We start from the raw sequence: 25,334 nt of genomic DNA on the forward strand, positions 1-25,334 counted from the left end.
GTGGGGTCTCTGCCATTAATCCTCATAATTTGACTTTCTTCATTTCGAATATGTGCAATTCAAATTTGTTCTGACACATGGTATCACTAACCTGACCACTGCTTATCAACATGCTTGCTACCAGAAACACCCTGTTTAAATAGTTCTGATAATGATTATGACAGAAACTAGCAGCTGCAAGTGCAAGAATTCTTGTGTTTGGTCTTGTCTACAGAAGCCTGAGCTGTTGAGGTGATCCCTGGACAAGGGGCCCATCTGCTGCCTCCTGTTAAAGGTTGATGGTGGAGCTCAGGAACCGCACGGCTGCATCTCGTATCCTCGACCCCAAATTGCGCTTCTTGCCCAAACGCTCCTCCTTGGCATTGTTGGTCCTGGCCTTGAAGCTGGCCGGAGTCATATTTTCCTCCCCGCCCCCTTTGAATGGGGACTCGCGGCCAGGCACGCACATGCTGACCTCTCCATCAATGTTTTCAAACTGGCGCTCGCTGCAGCTGCTCTCGCTGTCCAGCTCATCCTCGATGAGCTTCCGTCGGCTTCTCGTCTCTGGCTTATGCACGGGCTCTTCCAGCTCATCGATGAATTCGAATGGGTCCACTTTGGGTGCCTCTGGGTCCTCCTTTTTCGGAGGGCCATTGGACAAGGCTCCGGAAATGACTGGTTTCTTCTTGGGGATGCGGTAGCTTTTCAAGCTGCCACGAGGCGACGCGCTCATGGACAAGACCCGCTCGCGAATTTTTGTCTCCTGCTGATCCATTTGCAGCTTTCGCGGAGTGATCTTGGTGGGGCTGTGAATCTTAATCGAGATCTTACTTGGAGAGTCTCGGGTGGGAGTCCTTACAATACTGTACACTGGTTGGTCACTCAGTTCATCGCTGTCACTCCTATTCCTATACTTTGACTTTCTGTGATGCGAGTCACGCTTTCGCTTCTTGGGCGAGTACTTCCCATTCTTTTGCATTTCAGCCTCCCGTATGGCCTTCAGTGAAATCTTGCGCTTGAGCGAGGGTCTATCCGGCGGCCGTGACTCTTGGTCTTCGATAAGGACGGGCTTTGTTTCAAGAACCTCCATGATGGGAGATGCAATGGGAGTCTCCACAGGTGTGTCAACACGAGTCACTGTGGTCGATTCAGCAGCAGCAGCAGTCGCTGCTTCATGTTTAAGAGCGCTTCTCGTTGATGGTGTCCTTGGTAATTCACCCTCACTCACATCCTCGGGCTGCAATGCCTCCCGTGGAGGCGTGCGGGTCGCTTTCGCTTTAATCGCATCCTCGTGCTCCGAGTCATCTGCCACCTCAGACTCGTCAGCGTCAGCACTCACTGGTGAGATGCACCTGTCACGACTCACAGAGGATTCACGACTCCGAGGGGGGCTGACGTGGCGGATGTTCTCCTCCTCTTCCTCCTCCACTTCCTCCTCCTCCTCCTCCATCTGCTCTAACTTTACGCTAGACTTGTTAGTTTCACTCTGGTTGTCTTTTGACAGTTGCACAATTTCATCCGCCTCCTCCGACTCTTCCATTTTTTCTACCTCCTCAACCTTCACCTCGGTATCAGCCTGTTTTGACGGTTTCTCCTTCACTGGCTCTTCCTCGCTCCCTCGCTCAGTTTCCTTATCACTTTCCTTTGCACTCTCCCTTCGTTCCACCTCTTCCTCCTCCTCCTCCTCCTCCTCCTCCTCAGCCTTCTGCCTCTCATGGGAGTTCGATATTGCAGTCGCCTCCTCAGTGGGCGTTTCAATCGTCCTCTTTTCATCAACTGCCACACTCTCCTTGTCACTCTTGGTGTTCTCACATTCCTTTGGGCTGGCATCGCTGGACCCCTCCTCACACGCGGGCAGGAAGGGGGCAAACTTCCCGATGCGTATCGCCCAGGCCAAGTCCTTTTCGGAGAACTTCTCCTTGCCGGCGGAGTACATGTCACACTGTCTGCGGAATACACTCTGGCTGAGAATGCCGAGCTGCCGGCTTAGCTTTTCCCTCCTCTGCACCATGTAACACAGATTCCGTACCTGCGGACCAAGAATATCCATGAGAGAGGAGTAAACACTAAGAATGTACAAATTTTACACACAAATGGCATATCTGTCACAGATTTCCATGACAAATCACAGTGTTGATTGTTATTCCAGCATTCCTGACAAAAGAAGAAGATAAAAACACCATAATTACTATATTTCACTCAGTTTTTATTTTTGTAAATTTAGTGAGTCAGGTGAATTTGCAAATTTTATAACACATGAAAATCATTAATTCTGATACCAACATGAATGCAAAGTGCATGTGTACATTTCTCTATCCATTGCTGTACTCCATGATCAAGAATTTATCCACTCACAAAATTTTGGGAAGTCTTGATTCGTGAAATCACTAAATATATGGTGTATATAGTAAACTCGACAGTTATCTGCAAGAAATATACTTGTCATTCCTTACTGAAATATCTTGCTACTGAAAATTGCTATCGATCTTTTTGCAACTCCGATAACTCTGAACATGAGAATGCAGCCATACTACACTTTGGTTAATAATCAAACACTCATCCATCCGGCAGAACCATCAATGTTGGTCTCCGCAGAGCATTGCAGAATCGTAGCGAACAATCAGTAATTCTACTTGGGAGGACTGAGCACCCAGAAACAAAATACAGTCAACCTTGCTTAAGTCGACCTCCCATTAAAGTCAAATAATCACTTAAGTGAAGATCTTTTCAAGTCCTCTTCTCTTTATATTCTATTGATTTAAATCCCCATAAGTTAAATTTTTTTCGAAGTCGATGCTATTGTTTCCATCCAAATAGATTTGACTTAGGCAAGGTTGACTGTATAAACAAGCAACACTCGAGTCTTCAAACATGAATAAGACCAAAGTATCTCGCTCATCTGACGATCCCATTTCCGACGAGTACTTGTACTCACCCTCTCCAGGTCCTGCCTGAGGTGTACAAACATCTTCATCCTGGCAGTGAGGTTGTACTCCTCGTTGGAACCCAGACTCCCTACTTCCTTGGTAGGGGTCACCAGAGGTCGATTGTGACCAGACTGCGGTAACAAGGTACATGTATGGGACCAAAGAGATGGGAGCAGGTTAATAACCAAGAATTCACACGGGCTACATGTGCCACCAATAAATAAGGCAAATTTCAAATTGCATCAAAACTACTGTAAAAGTGGTTTTTTTCGCGGTGGTTTTATTTTCGCGCTTTTTGCGCTTTGAGGTTGAACCACGAATTTAACATCACGCGAAGATGTTCTGAACTCGTCGCTTGTTACAACGCTATCATTACCGACCGCGAATTTAAACACATGCGAAAAAGTCGGCACCGATGGAAACCGCAAAAGTTTCTGTACGCGAAAGAAACCACTTTTACAGTATTGCGGAACGGCTCTTTGCTCTCTGATAGTTAGTGTTCTATCAAACCTGTGACACAAATGAGGTTGTTTTCAAGCATCATTAAATTTGCTCTCGTATTGTAAGACAAACGATCTGTACTGTAAAAGTGGATATTTTTGCGCGTCTAATTTTTTGCACTTGGCCGGGCACGGAAGAGTTTCGCGGGTTTCTAATTCCGCGGAATCAAGACATCAACAACAGGAACATATGGCAGCAAAAATATTCATGCGCTTTTTATTTTCGCGCGAGTTTCTCGTAGTGCGAAATGCGTGAAAATTTCCACAACACAAATTTTCACTTTTACAGTGTATGCACCTTTACTGGTATAGGATCACAGTGCATAAACTTGCTATGTACAATACTTTTGCCAGAATTTCCAGGATACAGTACAGAGGACATGTCAAGGGAGCATTCCCCAATCACTTGGGCATTCTATAATAATGATAATAATAATAATAAATACAGCATTTGTAATACGCCATCGATCTAGTAGCCTAATCTGAGGCGCAGAGGGACATGATAATACAGAGAATAACATACATTATATAGTTGTACATAAGAAGGTTGAAGAAGAAGAAAGAGATAGAAATATATACTCGGTGAGCAATTCAATGAATATTCAGCCAAAACAAGATGCGAACATATATGACTTCAGAAGCTTTTTTACATGTTTCAATGGTTTCTGCTGATCGGATCCTCAGTGGAAGAGCATTCCAGAGAGATGGGGCTGCAGAAACAAAGGCTTTTTCTCCAAGAGTCAAGATTGTTCTTTTAACTGTTAAATTGTTTACTATTACATGAACAGAGATTTCTGCCAGGGACGTATTCTGAAACAAGGAAACATTTTTCACATTGCTGTTCATTCTCCTGAGACTATCATTCCATCGATCTTTCTCTTTTTTACAATTGCACATGTGATCATTGCGAGACAGAATAATTACAAACTAAATTCTCAAAGGTCACCTTTCTTGCTTGGCTTTTGCTATTGTAGCTCGTGTGTTCTATGTATTAGTATTAAATGGGGCCATGATGCTGCAACATGGAATTGTATACGTCGGACTACATGTCAATACTTGACACTCGCAGTTAGCAAGCTGGTGAGTTGACTGACTGGAAACATCAGATCACACATTACCTTCCTCTTGAGTTTCCAGTATTCATAGACCATGTCAACAGTGTCGATGTCGTCCTTCATGTTGAGTGCAGCTGCAACCTCCTTCATCTTGGCGTACCGGTAGAACTCCTCCGTGACAACCTGAATCCTGTTTGCAATGAGTGGGAGGCATGGCGTAAGTCAACAAGACCTTGGGGAATCTGGCTGCAGAAATCACTATTTTGACACCACTAAAGTGGCACCTCTCAATGTCTCTGCACAACTTATATTAGACAGAGATTAGATCAAATGGTCCAATTCATTTAATCTGCATAAAATAAGAAAGCCATTTAAGAGACATTGGCAATTTAAGAAACAGAAACTTTCTATCTTCTAAAATGTGTTGCCAATTTGAGAATCAGATACAAATTAATCATTTAGGGGAATGCAAAAATTTTGCAAACAAAACAACAGCATTTGAACAAAACAGGACTCGAATGAAAGAGAATTTTGAACTCTACTTTACGAAACACTCACAATGAGCACTAAAATCATACTAAAATGACACAGCACCAAACCATAAAGATGTGGTTCCGGGAACTTGATGGGTTTAGACAAAGACAAGCTGGCAACTTTATAACATTTTCCTACACAGGTCCATGGAGACACCCAAACTGATGTTGCAGTCTGGCAGCTGCACTGTTGTTTAGAAACAACTATACATTTACTTGGTTTGCACATGAAATTTCATGAAGTTGCACATTTTCACGAAATCCCCATCTGTGTTATGATTCTACTAAAAATGAAGAAAATATATTCCTCCACCATGTGCCGCATCACAGCCTTTTCATCCACACATATTCCAGAGGAATGGTGGTTCCCTAGATCCTTTCATGAATACCATAGGCACTGATCAGTATATTGTTGATGTAACATCACAGCCATAAGGTTATAATATCTTTTTGATTCTAACCATCAAAAAGTACACCTATAAATTTATTGTCTTACGCTGTGAGCATTGTTCAATTTTGTTCAAGTATGCCCTGACTCTTTTCCAGGAGTATGGATACAATCTCATCCCCACCCCCTCCCCACCCCTTCCCCTCTCACCCCCCCCCCCCAAAGAAAAAAAGAGAGAAAAAGTTACCTTAACGCTCTTTCATTGGCCTTCTCCTCTTGCGTCATCTCCTTCTTGGGTGTACCATGGGCCTTCTCTGGAGTGCCAAGCTTGGGATCGAACCCGTCCATTTCTCGCTTTGCCTTCGTGTGCTTCAGGCAGTAGGACTGCAGGGGGGAAATAGTGAAAACAAGGAAAAGTAGAAATTACGCAGTGCGTAACATATGTCCCCGCCGGAAGTAGCATTTTGTAACAAAATGTGCAATATAGGTAAAAAATCAAGGTCAAAGGTCAAAGAAGTCAAAGGTCAAAATTCTGTGTAGAAGTTTTGAAGCCCTCACCTAGTGCCATCACATAAAGCAAATGGAATCGAAATTGGGTTAGAAATGGCGAAGGAGTAGCATTTTGTAGCCAATGTACAATATAGGTCAAAAATCAAGGTCAAAGGTCAAAGAAGACAAAGGTCAAAATTCTGTGTAGAAGTTTTGAAGCCCTCACCTAGTGCTATCACATAAAGCAAACGGAATCGAAATCGGGTTAGAAATGGCGAAGGAGTAGCATTCTGTAGCAAAATGCACAATATAGGTCAAAAATCAAGGTCAAAGGTCAAAGAAGTCAAAGGTCAAAATTCTGTGTAGAAGTTTTGAAGCCCTCAACTAGTGCCATCATATAAAGCAAACGGAATCGAAATCGGGTTAAAAATGGCGAAGGAGTAGCATTTCGTAGCAAAATGTACAATATAGGTCAAAAATCAAGGTCAAAGGTCAAAGAAGTCAAAGGTCAAAATTCTGTGTAGAAGTTTTGAAGCCCTCACCTAGTGCCATCACATAAAGCAAACGGAATCGAAATCGGGTTAGAAATGGCGAAGGAGTAGCATTTTGTAGCAAAATGTACAATATAGGTCAAAAAATCAAGGTCAAAGGTCAAAGAAGTCAAAGGTCAAAATTCTGTGTAGAAGTTTTGAAGCCCTCACCTAGCGCCATCACATAAAGCAAACGGAATCGAAATCGGGTTAGAAATGGCGAAGGAGTAGCATTTTGTAGCAAAATGTACAATATAGGTCAAAGGTCAAGGTCAAAGGTCACGACTGAAATTCTGTGTAGAAGTTTCAAAGCTCCCATGTAGTGCTATCATATAAAGCAAACAGAATCAAAATTGGCTCATAAATGACAGAGAAGTAGCAAATTGAAGATTTTGATCACACACGGACGCACACACGGACACACGGACACACGGACACACGGACGGACGGACGGACAGACGGACGGACACACGGACACACACACGTACGGAGCCCGTTTCATAGTCCCCTGCTCGAACTCGTTCGGCGGGGACAAAAATGATTTTAACACTTTCTGTATACTATGTTTATATCGTACACTATTCAGGCTTTTAAACTTGGATAACGTAATGCAATGGAATGACATCTTGGCATGCTCAGGCAGCTATTACTGTAGTACAGAAATGATGCATGGGTCTGAGTGCATGAGTAGCAATTGTGCATAAGGTAACTATGGAAAGCTTCACGCATAAGGCGAAGCCAAGTGAGTTTAGGCTAAATTCCGTTGTTACCGCATGCACACAATTCCTTCTGATGCACAAAAAGACATGTTCATCATTTGTTTTATAGAACAGTGACAAATTTTGAACAAAATCCATTGTTTTTTATCGCATTTCGGACAATTTGCAAGTCTTTCTTTTTGGCTTGCCTTAGATGAAATCATGCATCAATAATTACTGATACATTAAAAGTTTATACTGATGCATGGTACTGATGCACGGCTAACCATTTCTTGCCAAATGTGCGAAAGTTTGCCAAGTGCATGAACCCAGTCTACATGAATACGGCAGCTATCTCTTGCTAAGTGCGTGAACTCTTCGTTACAAGTATGTGTAATAACATATTGGCAGTGATACATGGCAATGAAATTGCAGCATTCTCTCTACTTGTTCTACAAAATTCAGTATCAAACTGTGGATTGTGGGAATGCCCTCCCTAAGCATGGGTACGGTACAACCATTAACATCTGTGAATTGGAGCCGATGGTTTTTTTTTCGCTGCATGAAACTTTCACGAATTGCTGATCACGAAAAAATTACAAGCATACTTCATGTACAATACAGGGATCTGTTGAACACACACTGCTGGTTGATACAAAACACACAACAAAACTCAATGCGCACTTGGTGCACAAGTACGCATACTAATAGTTGACTCTAAAAATGCTCAGCCTGACCCAAGTTGTACTGTACACAAGTGCACTGTGTTGAAAAAAATTTGTGTGTGCATTCATCTTCGCAAATCTTGGCTCCTCACAAAATTTGTGAAAGTTTCATGCTCACAAAAGCTCTGAAGCAAGGGACAAACTTGAAAAATGGTGGTCATGGTGAAATTTGATGCTCATACAGGTGACTGGCAAATTATTGCCAGTGCTCTTTTCCAAGACTATGGACACAACCTCAAAAGGCCTTTGTGCCAACAATCAGAGAGCAAAACTCACCCTAAACCTGACATCAGCCTCATCGTCCAGGAATGTCTTCATCTCAAGTCCATTCTCAAAGCCACAGGTCACATGGTACGCAATCTTACAGGTTTTCACCTACAAACAAACACACAAGTATCGTTTTCATGGTTGTGTACATAGCTGTTGGGCATATCATATTTGATATAAAGGTATCAGAGTTGCTCATTTTTCACAAAAGACAAACAACTACTTAAAAATGAGATCAATCAATGCTTTTTCATGGATAGTGTGTAACATGCTATCGGTAACAGCTCCATGGACCAATGTGACGACTGCATCCACCACTGTACACTAATCACCTGCACTACAATATATTGGCAATGCACACATTTTTATGATAACAATTTTACTATCCTAAGATGAATATAAAACAAATATATCATGAACTGTTTCAAACAACTAGTGAAATTTTATATTCCTCAGTGACAGAATTAGTGATATCTTCTTTTAATAGGACTGTGCCCTTCAGAAAATAGTACTATTCCTGCCACCTTGGCATCTATAATTTCAACTGGAGCTTCTCAGTGCATGCTATATACATTGTTTAATACATATTATCTCTGTGTATCAGGATTGTTATAACATTTTCTTTAACTACTGTTTCATCTTGAACCCTCATCATCTGGACTGAAAATGTAGCTTTATACTTACTGAACACTGTATGCATGCTCCTGTTCTAACTCTGCATATGTTGCATATAAGAGCCCATCGACTTGCCTGAGACAGAAAGGTATAAAATAGTGTCATTTTTTCCATTAGCAGAACAATGTATCGAAACTGTACATGGATGAAACAAATAGTTACCAGTTCTGAAGATGAGCAGTGCTAACATTGTGACATAAATATCTGTAACAAATTCTACATTGAGTACCTGGATTTAAGTTGGATTTGTTTTCAACAATTAACATTTTCAAGATCAGCAGATACTGAATTGAATTAGTTTAAGAATGACTGACATTCAAAAAGCCACATGTATGAAATGAACATGATTTTTCTATTGTGAAGAAAGGTAAATCTTGTACTTAATGTTGAACATTAAGTGATGCTGGTCAAACAAAAAGAAAAATCACATTTCTGAATATGTGTCGTTACTCAGCGTGTGCTGTTTACACGGAATATATGACCATTTTCATGATTTGAGAAAAGTATTTCACTCATCAAGTTCAGTTACAGAATCACCACTTCTTTATAACAGTTAATGCGAAAGGCAGACTTACAGGTATTTGTGATATCTTCGTAATAGGTTCCATCCGCTCTACACATCCTATGCTGACTTCCGGGACCCACAGGGCACAGCTGACATGGGCCCACTTCGTGCCACTCCTGTTATAATCAATGGAACAAAAGGCTGACAATTGTCAACTTGTACACCCAATGAAGCAAGCAAGCAAACACAAAAACAAACACGACAAAACTGGCAAACAACTATGGAATGCATCTCCTTAAAACCAAATGTGACCCGCTACAACAAAAGGATCCGAAAGTCGAGGGAGGACAATTTTCTGAAACTGGTAGGACATTATTCCCTTACTCTTCTTCTTTAATTTCACATATAGCACAACTCACAAAAGTACTCGGTTGCGGAGATATCAATGATTTTATAAGCACATGTCAAGTGGTTGAGGAAATCAGAGTATCGAGAAAAATGCCTTCAAAGTTTCCCTTCCGACGCTATCACGACCAAGGGGAGGCAAGGCAGTTTTCACTGCTTGACAATAGAAGGCACGCTCCTAGCGACCTCCACGATGTTCATTCAAGCTTAGCGCCAGCGGTTACACACGACCAATCTGTAATCAGGATGCCACGCACTGAATAAGATCACTCCCTCGTTGCTAGGAGCGGAGTCTAGCTGCGGCGCAAAATCCAAATCTTCGGACACGTTTCTGTTTCGTTGAAAGTCGGAAAATCATGGCTTACAAAAGCGCTGATATCTTGCCTTTCCTGTGATCATTTAGCTTTGAAATTTCGGCAGAAAATAGACAAAACATTACACTACAAAATTATGCCAAAAACAGAAATTCACTGGTTTTGACGAATTTTGATGATGTGACTTCAGACTCGATTTTCTCAGCTCAGCCATCAGCGACTTTAGGATCCTTTTGTTGTAGCGGGTCACAAATCATTTCAGTCCATGAAAAATTATGAAGACGTCAAAGGGCAATAGCCAATCAAGATTGTCTGTAAGTCCTGAATGTAGAGGATATCTCCAAAAATGCGCCTACATCAATACAATGTAACATATACTTAACACATCCTGACAGGTTTGACAAAGGAAATGACAAATCACAGGTCTATCAAATCTTGTGGCAATTCATTGTACCAATAGAGTAATGGCTAATTCACTACACAGGACGAAAAATTTTGTCGGTGAAATGCCACATCTCTGGCTAGTGAAGGGGCTTGACCATGGACTGTGTACACATTTGATTTCAGGAAGTTCCAACCTAAAGAAACTGAGACACTCTTTGCCTAATGCATTTACAACACCACACTGGTGAATCATGTAAAGTTGATGTTATTGTTGTATATTCATGGGATGCAGTTCTCAAAAGCCATCTAATCTGTAACACTGGTTTGAATCACAATCACAGAGTTAACTTGGTTCTTACATTCATGGACTGTCAAGCATCAGTCTTGTGTTATCTATTTATTAATTCTTTTTTTTTGGGGGGGGGGGGAGGGGAGAACAAATTTTACTACTTTGCATGAATGAATTCAATATATTTTAATTTAATGAATTTAATATGTAGTTCAGAGAGATCCTTACCATTTGCATTCTTTATGCCAATTGTACTACAGCAATTTGTGCATTAAAGATGTCTGAAAGTCTTTATCTTACAATTGGGACTAGCACAGCCAGATTTAACTGGATGTTCCATTGGTGATACAAGCAAAATCATATCCCCCCCCCCCCCACAAAAGTCCAGGAGTGGGACTAGCAGCCTTACCGTGTGCTCTTCATGGCGCCCCCCTTGATGCCGCAGAGAATACATGGAGGCTGAATGCCGAGCGCACAGGTTCGACACATCCAGCTGCCTTCCGGCACCTTCACAATGCCATAGCATGCCTGCATAGAGAGGGTCACATCAATATTCATTACATTGACTCTTTCAATGAGATACATGAGATAGTTTCGTTTCAATAACCCTTCCCTACAATATTCTCAAATTCCCGTAGACTTTTGTGCAGGACCCATCAGGATGATGAGAGCAATAGGTTAATGCACTCTCTCAACAGCAAGTTTTCTATACATCAACAAATGAATGTACACTAAATGGCTTATAATGATACCAGCAAGTTTGAATGAGAGCACTACCCATATATGTGTACTTACATACTATACAAAACACACGCAAACAGAAATGTGTGTACACTGTATTTGTGGTTTTGTAGTGTAATGTATCCACATGATCAGATTTTGACTATGGGCTATAAAAGAATTAATACAAGGGAAATTTGATCTGATGTCAGATATCAGCAATATGAGACTTCTTTACATGCAAGAACAATGGCAAATCCAGAGGGGGGCAGAATCGGCGCACGCCCCCCCCCCCCTTTATTTTTCGTTCAAAACAAAAGAAATAAAAAGAAAAAAATGAAATGAAACCCGGAAGTGGCACCAGAAATATTAGTTACGCCCCCCCCCCCCCTTTACAGAATTTCTGGATCCGCCCCTGAAGAAGGTCCTGTGATTTACACACTTGCTCCATCTTAAACAACAAGTACCTCAAATATAAAATCCCTGATATACACATACTTTTATGTTGTAGAAAAGAAGAAACTTTCCACAAGTCTATATTTTTTCCATTGAGCAAACAACAAAAAGTTATTTATATTATAGTATATTATGTCTCAAAAAGGCATCTTTCAGATGTAAGAGCTTGTCTAAAAATACATATCTTAAGAAGCAAACTCCCATCAAGCCATTCCCAAAATCAAGCTGTAAATACCTGATGCACGCAGATATCACACTTGTCGCAGAACACCATTTCATTGCCTTCTTCACTATCCGGCTGGAATGCAAAGATGGGTAACAAATGGGTAATTAATTGCATGTTGCATCAATTATGTGGAGGTCACATGCAGAACCAAACATGGTTATATGTTAATGGCTACAGTCATCATTTGTGGAACTGTAGTGTCTTCACATGAGCAAGCCCAATGTGCCGACAAGTGTATTAAATATCTAAGCACGCACAACATTCACATTCCTTAAAGGTACTTCTAGGCTACGGAAGATTTTTGTTTATCAGTTTTGCTTTAAAAAAATAAAAAAATGCCGATGTAATATCTATAGCATGACTATGATTTGTGTGAAGAATAAACCAAGAAATAATGAATGGTACAAGTATTTCGTCTGTTGAGAATGAGAAGGGCTTTAAGTCTTCTCGAACACTGGGCTTTGTGGTCACTTAACGCCCTTATCATTCTCAACCGACAATTTACTGAATAAATCAAGTATACAGCATCTGCCTAGCAAATATTGCACCTAAGATGTCCTTTGGTGGAGTCGGTAAGAATTTTTAAGATAAAAATTTGTTATGCTTTCTTTACAAGTGGTTCGCATGTCATAGAGCACGAGTCATTTATCTGTCATATAGCTGAACAAATTCTTTGTCTGGTGATACCCTTCAAGTACGATCTAAATGAAGTTGTACTATAAACCTCACTGAAGACTTATAAGCTATATAATGACCCCTTACAACTCTACAGACATTGGAAAACTTATAAACCATATAATGACCACTCACAGCTCTACAGACATCGCAGATGACGTCTTCGTCGTATTCGATGCCCAGCCCTTCTTCTGTCAACATGGCATGCTCCACATTGTTGTTGCACTGCATTAGACGGACAGAGACAAACATGATTAGCACAAGGAAGCCACAAAAAGTCTTGTCATATCACTGAATATGGGTTGGTTAGCAATTTCCATCCAGGAACTTTGCAGCGAGAGCAAAATATAATGTGACATGTACTTTTCAATAAAATAGTAAGGGTAAATGTCTATTAGATTCACATAACAATTGTCCGAAAGAAAACAAAGCAAGAACAAATCTAAATAGTGACATTGCATCAATTAAAGGGGAAGTTCCCCCAAATATACACGTGGATTGAGTGAATGCAGCAATATTAGTGGAACACATGAGTAATAAGTTTGAGGATATCAGTTCAAAAGTTGAGATTTTTCTTTAATGAAGTTTTTGTGCCACTACCACTGGATGAGAAGGCTACAACAGCTTGTGACATCACTGCATAACAACCATACAAAGAAGATATAAAGAGAATTTCACAAAGTTTGATTCATTTTAGCTATGTTCAGACGAGGGCATTTTTGGTCGGAGTAACTTTGGAGGAAAGGCCTCAGAGGCCCCCCCTCGACGTTCCACGCGATGTATCACAATCGCAAAAAGTTATCGCCGAGACGTTTCATGACTTTTTTCTTTCGAGGCTCCCGCATCTTTTGACACCAAATTTGCGATGCCCGGGTGCGCGGTTCCAAAGTTATGCATAAATATGTACATGCATGTCAGACCAAAAATTGCTCAAAAACGTGAATTCGTGTACACCACAATTTCAATGCAAACTGTGCTTACCTTTACAGGCAAATTTCATAAAAGCATGATTATTTTTGAGTTTTATTGACTAAAATCAATGAATAACATATTTTCTTGTTCGGAGCGATGTCGCGGACAAATTTCATCGAAAAATCAATGAAAAACATACAGTCGAAAAAACAAGGAAATACATAAGAAATTCAGAAAACAATAAAATACTTAAGAATTTTTCTGATATCACAATTCTTTTTTTTTACATTTGCTAAGGACACTAAAAAGAATATTTACACAAAAAATGTGCCTGTTTTGAGCTTTATTTTGTGATTTATACCAAATAGTCTGATTTCATGAATCATTATGCAAAAGTTAGGATAATTTAGCATAAATGATAATTTTTTTGAAAAATTAACTTCAAGGTATTTTAGATTACATCATAGGCAATGTGTGTGCCAATTTTCGTCACGATCGCGTGGTCAACAACCGATTTCTCCTGCATTCAAAATGAGGCAAGTCAATTACTCTTGGTCATTGTGGTAGTAAAATGAAAATTTGAGGAATTCTCTTCATATTTTCTTTTGTTAAGCAGTGACGTCACCAACTGTTGTAGTCTTCTCATCTAGCAACAGTGGCACCAAAACTTTAAAAATTCGTAACTTTTAAACAGATTATCCGATTAACTCAAACCTTCACAGATGTGTTCTACTAATATTGCTGCATTCACTCAATCCACATGCATATTTGAAGAAACTTCCCCTAAGAGCTATCTTCTGATCCAATACTGCTGTATAGCTATCATATTTTCTAACAATAATGACAAAAGAGCTGATAGCCAATTAACATTTTAATTTTATATGAAATATAAAATAATTACATAAATCTACACAAATGAATTTCTATCAACCGTCATCTTGAAAACATGCACTTTTATTTCAATTTTTTCCCACCACTAATTTTTTTTCTATCCTATAATTTCTATGTATTCAGAAAAACTTCATTAAAAGTGGGCTGACAATCCAAACTCTTCCCTTCCAAGATTAACTGAATGGTCACCAGGACTATATCAGTTGTTTTTACTTCGATTACCTGAATATCACACTCCTCGATGATCCTTTCCATTGTGAATTCATCAATAGTTCCATCACCTACACATCGAAAGACAATGGTTACACAATACACACAAGATCCACAAAATGAAGTACAGAGTATAGAAAGCTGCACCACACACAGGAGTACATTAATATACATGTACATTGTATATCGAAATGACCTAAAATCTAATTTGCCACAAGAATAGTTAACTGCTACAGTTACTGTATAAGACAAACTTGCAGAGTAATCTAAGTTCAGTGCAAGAATTTGGTTATGTGAAACCAGCTACAAGTACCTATAAGCAGCAAGTTCATATCGAAGAGCACTGCAAGTAGCTAAGAGCAAGGACTCACTTGTATATTTCTTCCAGCTCTGATATTTACCAGTATACCTGTTGCTAATGTCATGATTTTTAATTTTTTTTTTAAATTTTGAATGACATTTTCAAAGGGCAATGGCAATCTATCTGAGATAAATGTTTGACATAAAGAAAAGAAAAAAAAGTGGAACAAGTTGGAGAAGAATCCCATCAAATTAAAATTTCCCGATATGCTTTCACTGCAATTTACTCATAAAGAAAAAAAAAAACTGGAGTTCCTGAAATTTGACAATCCGAACTGAACACAGGAAGTTTAAAGGGATTGTATAGTTTTGGTTGAGACCTAATTTCATGTTTCTAACATTTTTTGGTGAGATAATGAGAAACCTCTTATTAAATATGAAAGAGCATAGAATTCTATGAGGAATTAAACATTTATTTGATGAAAATTGGTTTTGAAATGGCTGAGATACCCCAAAAAGAGCGATTCTACTAAAGTGTGGGACCCACGCTTTATTACGATTGCTTTGTTTTACTTTGTTTTTGGGTGTTTCAGTCATTCCAAACCCGATTTTCATCAAATAAACTTTGAATTCGTCTTAAAATGGTATGCTCTGTACTATATCATAAGTGTTTTCTTGGTATCTCGCAAAAAGTTAAAAGCCCAATTCTCACCTCCACCAATACTGTACCATCCCTTTAACTTTGCTTACAAGTCCAAAATAACTTTGGTTGAGTAATTCACAGAACAGAAAGTAAACTACTCAAAGTACGGCTGTAAACAATGAACATGATTCAAATGAAGTCCACACAATGTACGGCATCTTTACGTGATCTAACAACTGAAACCAGTACTGAAGTGTTGATAGGCACAAGTGCTGATGAGTCACCACTAACTTCTTAATCAAATTTTGTCTGGTACTAAACATCACATATACAACACAAACAGGGAGTTCTTGTTCAGTTTAAAATATTTGACCGGAATTGAATGGATAAGATAGCATCATTCATAAAGTCAAACACTCAGCAGTCACGCCTCGTGGCGTGACAGAAAAAGCACTGTAGCTTTTGCACACAGCCACACACAGTGTGCAAGGTTACAAACAAGACAGTTAATGAACTGCCAACCTTTGGGCATTATAAAAACAAAACAAAACAAAACAAAACAAAAACACACTCATGCACAGTGAAAAACATGTTTTGGAGACAGAAACTGTACTTTTGTTTCAAAATGGGAAGACTGTACAGCACGCTATTAAATCATTGTAAGTTTAGTTGCAGGGAAAAAAAAATCCATTTCATAAACAAATTCCTAATTCTTGAAGAGAAACAAAATATCATTAAAAAAAATACTAGTCATCAGCTCTGCACTTACACAAACATTTTATGCAGGTAGTTCCATATAGCATACTTAAACAGAAACTAGATACATGAAACAGCTCATTAATAGAGACTTACATTTGTAGCAGGCGGCTCAATATGACAGACATATCAAAGCCGGGGACATAATTCTCACTACTGCATATAAATGTAAAAACACAACCGGCGGCGGCGCTATTCAATTTCTGTAATAATGTCTGGACAACGCTGTGCAGCTGCACAGCATGAGCTCTGCGTGGTCGTACAAGAGAAGCATCAGGCACTATCTCTATCTCACATAGTTTTGTAGATTTTCTCAGCAGTTGTTTCATACTGGGAAAAGAAATATCAACTCTAAGCTCTAAAAATGTATCTCTATTGTGAAGCGACAATGTTTTAGTCACAATAAGAACAGAAAAATTTGATGCGATTACTGCATACACATTCTGCGCATGCCCACTGTGCCATAATGCCGCATTGACAGAAGTGCTAAAGTAAACACTGAAAATGTGACCCCGTGTAAATCCGCACTGGGCATGGGTGCTTTAGAGCACCTCATTCCTTTGCTCATAGTGTACAAACAGTGTCCAGACCTGACCGGTAGCAAAGAAACATTTACATTTATACACAATAGGGAGAATTGATAGGGCAACCTCACTGACCAATTTCCTCACGCATTTCATTGGCAAGCTGCAGCCAGTGGACGTCCACTTCATCGAGGTCATACTGGCACGTAGCGTCCTTCTTCTGTGGGCTGTCCGTAGACTCCTCCTTCTCCTCTTCGTGGTTGTCATAGCCCTTGATCAGCTTCTTGGGTCTGAGACACAGAATGCAGCATAAATCAATGAGAATGTCAGTCTAGTCCCAATACTCTCATGTCTTGATCAAGCTGGAGCACTGATCTCTCTAAGAAATATCTGGATATCTTATGGGCCAGTCGCTTTGAAGCCATCTTACCATGCACATAGCCATACACTTACAAGGGGACTGCATTCTACAAGCTCTGCTTTTTAGCAGTCCCCTCCATTTCCAGCAATATTGTTTATGCATTTACCACAGTGACGTAACTGTTATTTGTATCTCTGTTGATAATTTACCTGTATCTCTTTTACAATGTTATTCTGTTCATCGCATTGTGGTACTGATTTCATGACGTCTGTGTGTATGAGCGTTTCTTTGTATTTCTTATTATTTGTTTGTTGGAAGTGAAATAAATCAACTTGAACTTAAACTTGAACTTGAACACTTATGTACAGAGCTCACAACATCACATGTTCTTCGTGACAACTTCTGCTGGAAAATGTGTGAATGTGGGCATAAGAGTGTGTATGGTCGCATGGTGGCACAGAGGTTTCAGTTTGATCTGCAGCACGAATGGGCCAATGCGATATGATGACATACATGGTATCCCGGGGTACAAAAATAACAATTAGCCATCTTGTTGAATTATTTATCTTTAAAAAAAAATCTTTTTAAAAAGGTTGTACCCTGGGTTGCAAAAAGTGGAAATTATTTTTGTGCTGGAGCTAGCGCGCGCTAGCCACTGCACTGCACTGCACTGCATTGCACTGCACTGAAGCACACACTATTGCTAGCACAGCGCGCCATGGATGCACAGTACAGTGCACTCCCGTTATAACGAACACGGTTATAACGAAATTTTGTTATAACGAAGTAAATCTTCTGGTCCCAAAATTTTCACCATTAAAGTCGATGGTACAAAATTCGCTTATAACGAACACGGTTACAGCGAAATTTCCGTTATAACGAAGTCTTTTCCGAGCGCCACAGACAAAGAAAAGCAAAAGAAATGTGCTCCGTTACAACGAAGTGCGAATTGCTTTCGAAAATACCTGGCGGAACAACCATTTATAGCGTCCGTGCATGGGTGAACGCTTCACACCACTGTGTGTTCGCTTTTTGTGTCACGCACAGTTTCTGAGGGGAACTTGCGTTTATTATTGTGATACAGTTATCCCATTTCACATAGCTTTCCAGTGTATGATGAGCATTCAGTGAATGGAATATGATATATACGTGGTTTCCTAGTTTTCGTTATATATTGTATTTGTTCGGTTATAACGAAATTTCGTTATAACGAAAGAAAACTGCCAGTCCCGAGCATTTTGTTATAACGGGAGTGCACTGTATCACATGCAGTGGCATGGGAATAACTATGTACACGCACACACAGTGCATGCATTTCTCTGTGGCTGTCCTGGAGTGGACGTGAGGTGGCGCTATACAACGTGGTACCCCGGGGTAACACGTGATGCATCATATCCAGATATTTTACTTCAGAGATCTGTGAGCTGGAGTCATTACCCCCACATCAAAAAGTTCCTAAAATATTGGAGACTCTGATATCAACAGCTCCCCTTCTAAAGTATTGTCTCATGTACATGTAAGCATGTACAGAGACTCCAACCTTAAGCACCTTCTGATCTGGAGATTCTCCCGCCTGAAACCCCTAGCAAACGGGAGACTCCAACTTGATGTGCGCGAAGCGCATATCACGAGCGCAAAGTTCCTTGTGGCCGGGGTTTAGGGCCTGCTTGGGCCCTGGAAGCTCTAATAATTAGGGTTCTTGATGCTCTCTCGTGCTATCTAAGGCTTATTTTTCAACATACGAAGACAAAAAGTAAGAAATCATTTCAAACGGGAGACACAGAGCCAGGACGGGAGAAATTAAATCTCAAGCAGGAGAACGGGAGATTTTGCAAAAGTGGGCTTTTGGCGGGAAATCTCCCGTCGAAAGCGGGAGAGTTGGAGTCTCTTCATGTAGAAGTACATTGCCTGGGCAACTGCTCATCATATTACACTCTGGTTCAGATTTTGCTACATGTTCGGAAAATATCTCTTGTGCCTGATGCTCACATCAACTCTCAGGACTTCTATGAATGACTCTGTTTTGTAACACTTTTGGTTGCATGCAAATAAAGACAACATGCACTACAGAAAGTGTCCATGCGAGAGCAAAATCAGTGCTCATACTTGGACTGATGCATATTCAACGAAGTTATCTTTTCCAAAAATAAGACAACCACCTTTCATTCTAATTCTTTACAGATCCCTTCATGAACGAGATACATGAACTTCACATGCCTACACACCTGTAGTTGTATCATACTTTTTTCTTTATATTTTCAGACAAAAGTCCTTTACAATTATCACAATGTACCAACTGTATAATCTTTCCACAAATCCTTTTCCTTTTTAGTTAAGAGAAAGAATATTCATAGCATATTTGCACACACATGATCTGAACAATTTTTTTTTCTTAGTCTAGAAGGTAACATGACAAGGGAAAAAACTGAAACATATACAGGAAAAGTGTGAAAGCCCCCCTAAATCAGATTGTGAGACAACATTTTTGAATAATGTCAATCCTGTGCAGTGATGTGAGAAGAAAAGGGGGGGGGGGGAAAACCCCCTTAATAATGTGTAAAAGTTATGAAAGGTCAAACTTACAGTTTGAAGCCGGTGTCCTCTGGCTTGCGGATCTCAACCAGCTGGGCGTGGGGAATGCAGTCTGGGCTGACCGGCACCTGGACACCCTTCTCCCACTCGGGCTTCCAGTTGTCGGTCATGATCATGTACTCATCCGGCTGGAGCTGGTACGAGTCCGGCAACTTCATGGCGCTAATCAGATCCTTGCGGAAAACCTGCCAGGAATCATTCAGGATTATCATTTAAGTGTCAGACAGGCTGGATAGGAGCACACATGGAAGGTACTGCAAAGGCACAAATAAACCTTGTTTTCTCTATGAATTCCGAGTAAGATTTTTTAGTATCAAAATGCATTGCACAATTCTGTCAAAAACTATTACACTACACTTCTCATTTTTCAGAAAGCACATATGTATACATGTATGCATGTTTGTTATTACAGAGTTTGAGTGCTATAGTTTAACACATTGTTGCTACTTTTGTGGATGCAACATATACACTGTACAGTACGACCTTGATTATCTGGCCATTTAAAAGAAAAATGTTTTTATGTCTTTTCAGCGCTAAATATCACTCAAAACAAACACATGTTCAACCATTATCATGTGAATTCACAACGGGACGTATTCCAATCATCGCTGGGGACTGCAACTTTTAAGTCAGTTCGTGAGACGATGTCAAAGACTGATGCTGCACTTGTCACTGGCACTGAGTGCACAGCAGTGGTTACAAGACAATGTAGCAGCAGTATTCAACGAGTCACAATTCTGATCTCACTGTCGGGTCAATATCGATCAAACAAACAATACATGAAGGGATATTTTACTGCATTTCGTTCCCCCCCCCCCCCCCCCCCCCCGATCAATTTCTGAAATACGAAACATAATGATGCCATGCAGATAATCATAAATAGCAAATTGGTAACATGTGTATACCCCTACAACATAAGTTGTAGCATGATATATGCTAGAAAGTGCTGTATTTGAGCATATCTCTCTTTTTATCCTGCCAAATCGATTATCCAGATGCCTGCCGGTTTCGACGTGGCCAGATAATTGAGGTCTACTGTACATGTACATGAAACTGATATTTTTCATTGAACTGAACAGTATCAGACAAGGACAACTTGTCCTTTGAGGACAGCAAATCACTGTCTTGCATGACTAACACGTGAATAAAGGAAACGTGGAGCTGAAATGTTAACCTTACATACTTTACAGTGGGGTTTTCTTTATGCATGTGGATTTTATGAGTCAACTGGTATTTGTAAGACACATATTATTGATGTAAATTGTGTCATTCCAAATGGGGGAAATTCACTAACCTCACTTGTAAACTGGTAATACTCACTTCTCACCCAATTGCTCCAGTTCTCAATCGCAAATCTAATCTATGCAACATTCTTATAAAAACTAATTCAGAGTGATTGACATACATTCATGGCATCTACAGTAATTCTAATGGAAAGCTTGACGGAAAGGAAAGAGAAATGGCATTTGCGATGCACATGCACATGTCTCTTCTTTCCTTGAAGAAAGAAGAAGTTTACTAATCATGGTGCTGCAAACATGGAGGCATATCTGCCTACATGTACTGAGTACATGTACTACATTGTACTGAGCACTGTTTAGTTAAATGAATGATTACATGTGTACTTGCCTGTTAAATGTATTTAACCACTGCCAAAATACTTATCTGGGTAAGTGTACAAAAAATATAGTTCGTTGTTGTTTTCGTTTGCTTTTTTATTTTCGGTAATGCCCTGATTTGATTTACGAATTGGGGTCTGTAAGCATGATCAGTTTAAAGCGAACTCTAAATGCACGTTGAAAACACAGAAGACAATGTGAAGAGTACAAGGGAAACTTTCTGTTACTTTGGGGATGATTCTCCTTTGTCTTATATTTATACATGACTGACGAACACTGCTTGGATGTCTTTCACTTGCTAATACTGCTCTTGTGCACAGCCACAACAAAACCCACCTACAATGTATCACACAGACACATCCACAGAACAATAGCAGAATCAGAGTACGAGAGCACTTTTCTCTTCACACATTTTGCTATGAACTTCAGTTCTGTCTCAACACAACTGACATCAGTGTTCATGTACTACAAGACATATTTTAATGAAAGTATGTGGTGAGGAAGCGTAAGGACGCTGAATCAGTTGAATATTATCATTTCTGTGCTCTCTTTATACAATGACATTAGTGTAGAAAGATTATTTATTGAAAGGAAAAGGAAACCAAAACCCAAAGAGAAATGTGGACCACAATATAAAGAAAATATAAAGGGAATTCCACAAAAAAATTAATTTTTCATGAAAATTACACATTCAATCAACTTGATACTGATATGTGTATGTATATGTTAAGGGTAGTTAGTATTCCCCCTGCTTTCTGAAAGTGATTAGTCAAGTGCTCTTTCATTATGCTAGAAAAGTGAAATCATATTTAATTTTCTTTATATTTTCTTCACATTGTTGTCCACACATGATGCCATATTAAAACCCAAATAGTCTCCTCATCCAGCGGTTCCAAAACCAAAACTTTAAAAATTCATAACTTTTGCATCGATTGTCCGATTTTCCTCAATACTTTCACTGATGTGTTCTACTGATGTTGCTGCTTTCACTCAATCCACATTTCTTCTTGGGTTTTGGTTTCCTTTATCTGGTAACAGGACCTATTCACAAGTGCTCACCTCCGCAGGCTGATTAGAGCTCCCATGACTGCTTGAGCCGAACATGATGAGGCTGTTACAACTCTTCCTCAGCTCTCTTGGTTGCAAATCCTCCTACTAGCACACACAGACATACAGATTCCTATAAAGACAGAAGAAATCAGATGAAATACAATAAATGTAAATGCTTTCTGTATAATGTTGCAATTCAAAATAAATTCTGTTAATACAGAGGTTGGCAGAAATAAACAGTGTGAATGGAGTATTTTTTTTTTCCATTACACTAAAAAAAAAAAAAAATCAGAGCTGATGCTGTATGAAATAACACTCACAATAACATGTTTAAATTGGAATGAGGATTTCTCCCTTTTGCAACATGTAGTAGTACAGCATGCTGGGAATTCATAAGACTTGGCATAAACTTTATTTTCTTTGTCTTATTTTGTTTTGTTTTTTAAAAGATGTCGAGCTTGGAGTCTTTTGGTAATATGTACCAGTACACATCCAGACTTTTCGCTGCATGCTACACTGTAAGCACATCAACACACAACACGAAAACACTAACCAGGCATATCACGACTACTGAAGAGCTCCGTGCATATTCTCTGAATAAGCGCCGCATGCTTGTGCTCACTGGCTTGTACTGTATGATAATCAATCGGAAATCCCAAAATCAATTGTAATTTTGAGATTGATTTTAAATCCATCTTATAAACAAAGATGAGAATGGAGTGAAAAAAGATTGTAGGAAAATGAAGCAGTCTAAAAGGTATGATAAATGAGGTTATTTTCATCGCTTCGTGAAGTGGTGGTATGTGATGATGTACTCGTACATCATGGCGTCATGGCCCATGGGCGAGATCCCGTACATATACGGTGCGCACAATATTCAGCTTCTCCGTGCGTGCGTTTGCACAACATAGTAGTGTAGCTGTATTCAGCAACTCAGAATATGGCTACACTCATGTGAGTGTAAAGATACATGTGTGTGATTGTATCCATTGCCTTTCATTTAACAAGATTCATTCAACACATTAGCCTCTGAGTAGGGTCCACCATATATAATCCCTCTGGGCCTGGGCTGTACTAAAAAAAAAAAAAAAAAAAAAAAAAAAATGTCTGCACTGACTCAGTGACTCAGTTCGGGAAACCCACTCACAAGTAACCCGTCCCCCTTATAAGTAACCCCGTCCCCCCGGGGCACCCCTTATAAGGAGTCTCCACGCTTTTTTGCAATGCAACGCGAAAATGAAAGGACTGCGGCAATTCGCTTGATTATGTCCATAAAGCTTCACAAGTTTCCTAGTTACTCACGAAATTTGAGCAAAATCGGTTTGAGGCATCATATCTAAAATCATGGATTTAAATGCGATGTCAAACGACCCATGCGAATGCTGAAATGCGAGCGATTACGCCTGGCGACACTCACGCCAGTAATCGCTCGCATTTACTCAGTCGCCACGTCTGCACTCAAGCATTGCCGCGCCGCCGCGCCTGGCGACACTCACGCCAGTAATCGCTCGCATTTCAGCATTCGCATGGGTCGTTTGACATCGCATTTAAATCCATGATTTTAGATATGATGCCTCAAACCGATTTTGCTCAAATTTCGTAACTAGGAAACTTGTGAAGCTTTATGGACATAATCAAGCGAATTGCTGCAGTCCTTTCATTTTCGCGTTGCATTGCAAAAAAGCGTGGAGACTCCTTATAAGGGGTGCCCCGGGGGTTACTTATAAGGGGGACGGGGTTACTTATAAGGGGGACGGGTTACTTATAAGGAGAGGCCCCCCTTGTGAGTGGGTTTCCCGAACTGGACTGTGAGTGTGACATGTGAGACTCACAGACAGTGACAATTGCCATTGTAGGCCTATCTAAAAAATGTGCCTCCACAAGTTACCAACATCATTGCCTCAATCATTGAGATGCCAGACCTGGTTATTCAGTTTAGGCCTAAACGTTAGTCCACTGAAGTGTGACATTCATTAGCATGAATGATTAGCAATGCACTCACACAAGTCTCCACTGCAAATTGTTGGCAGACGTTTGACTGATTGTCAGATACGGAGCCGAGGACGAGCAGGCAGCCACAGCCACACGGGCACGGCCCACACAACCCCACATCACACATAGAAGAAATGATATATAATCTGAGAACAAACTACCAAACATAAAATCAGGATGTGGGAAGTCTTACACAGTAAAACAAAAAAGATAACATCCCGATGCATACAATGCAGAACTAACGTTAGAGGCTTAGAGTTTCTACACACAAGTTCAATCAACTTCGAATGTGCACGTCTTTGCATCGACACACACACACACACACACAACACACAAACACAGGTTTGCCCACTGTCTGTGTCAATGTCGTGACCTCTGATATTTTTACGTTCGCTTGTTCGCGAATAGCGAAGCTTCGACTTTCGTTCGCCATTTACAAGAAAACACATAAACTATACAGCACCTTGATATTCAAATATGAAGCTTTTAATCCTAAGTCGACATTTAACTTTATCAAATTGTGTTTAACACCTCAAAATGAACCCAAACAATGAATTCAACTCGCGTAATGATAACATACTCACAGCGTTTGAGCCATACTGTTGGTAATTTGCAATGAAACATATTGGCGCCAGCACGTAGCATGCGTATTGACCTTTTGGACATAGAGCTTGTTCAAATCACTATATTTAAAAAAAACAATATAACATCATTACTTTTATCAATCGACCAATAAAAATATGT

At 40.0% G+C, this 25,334-nt stretch overlaps 1 protein-coding gene across 1 annotated transcript; it reads right to left on the reverse strand.

Moving 5' to 3' along the window:
- Positions 1-25,195, reverse strand: LOC139744366 (uncharacterized). Its single transcript, XM_071654807.1, has 15 exons — positions 25,175-25,195; positions 22,608-22,728; positions 19,921-20,114; positions 17,112-17,266; positions 14,766-14,824; positions 12,876-12,965; positions 12,075-12,137; positions 11,073-11,191; positions 9,342-9,447; positions 8,776-8,841; positions 8,101-8,199; positions 5,630-5,766; positions 4,525-4,651; positions 2,915-3,037; positions 1-2,008 (listed from the first exon to the last, which is right to left on the reverse strand). Exons 2-15 carry the CDS (start codon positions 22,650-22,652, stop codon positions 269-271), a joined length of 3,123 nt encoding a protein of 1,040 aa, XP_071510908.1. The 5' UTR covers positions 22,653-22,728; positions 25,175-25,195; the 3' UTR covers positions 1-268.
- Between the last annotated feature and the right edge of the window lie 139 nt (positions 25,196-25,334).

Source organism: Diadema antillarum, unplaced genomic scaffold (genome assembly GCF_040938485.1).
Source record: "Diadema antillarum isolate AM-2024a unplaced genomic scaffold, OU_Dant_1.0 seq00001165_RagTag, whole genome shotgun sequence".
Lineage (NCBI taxonomy): Eukaryota > Metazoa > Echinodermata > Echinoidea > Diadematoida > Diadematidae > Diadema > Diadema antillarum.

Excerpts from the sequence above, each read along its gene's own strand:
- LOC139744366 (XM_071654807.1), bottom strand. The coding sequence starts at position 22,652 with ATGTTCGGCTCAAGCAGTCATGGGAGCTCTAATCAGCCTGCGGAG. Across the intron at positions 11,192-12,074 it reads GTGATATCTGCGTGCATCAG|GCATGCTATGGCATTGTGAA; the intron begins GTATTTACAGCT and ends CTCTCTATGCAG. Across the intron at positions 8,200-8,775 it reads GAGCATGCATACAGTGTTCA|GTGAAAACCTGTAAGATTGC; the intron begins GTAAGTATAAAG and ends GTTTGTTTGTAG.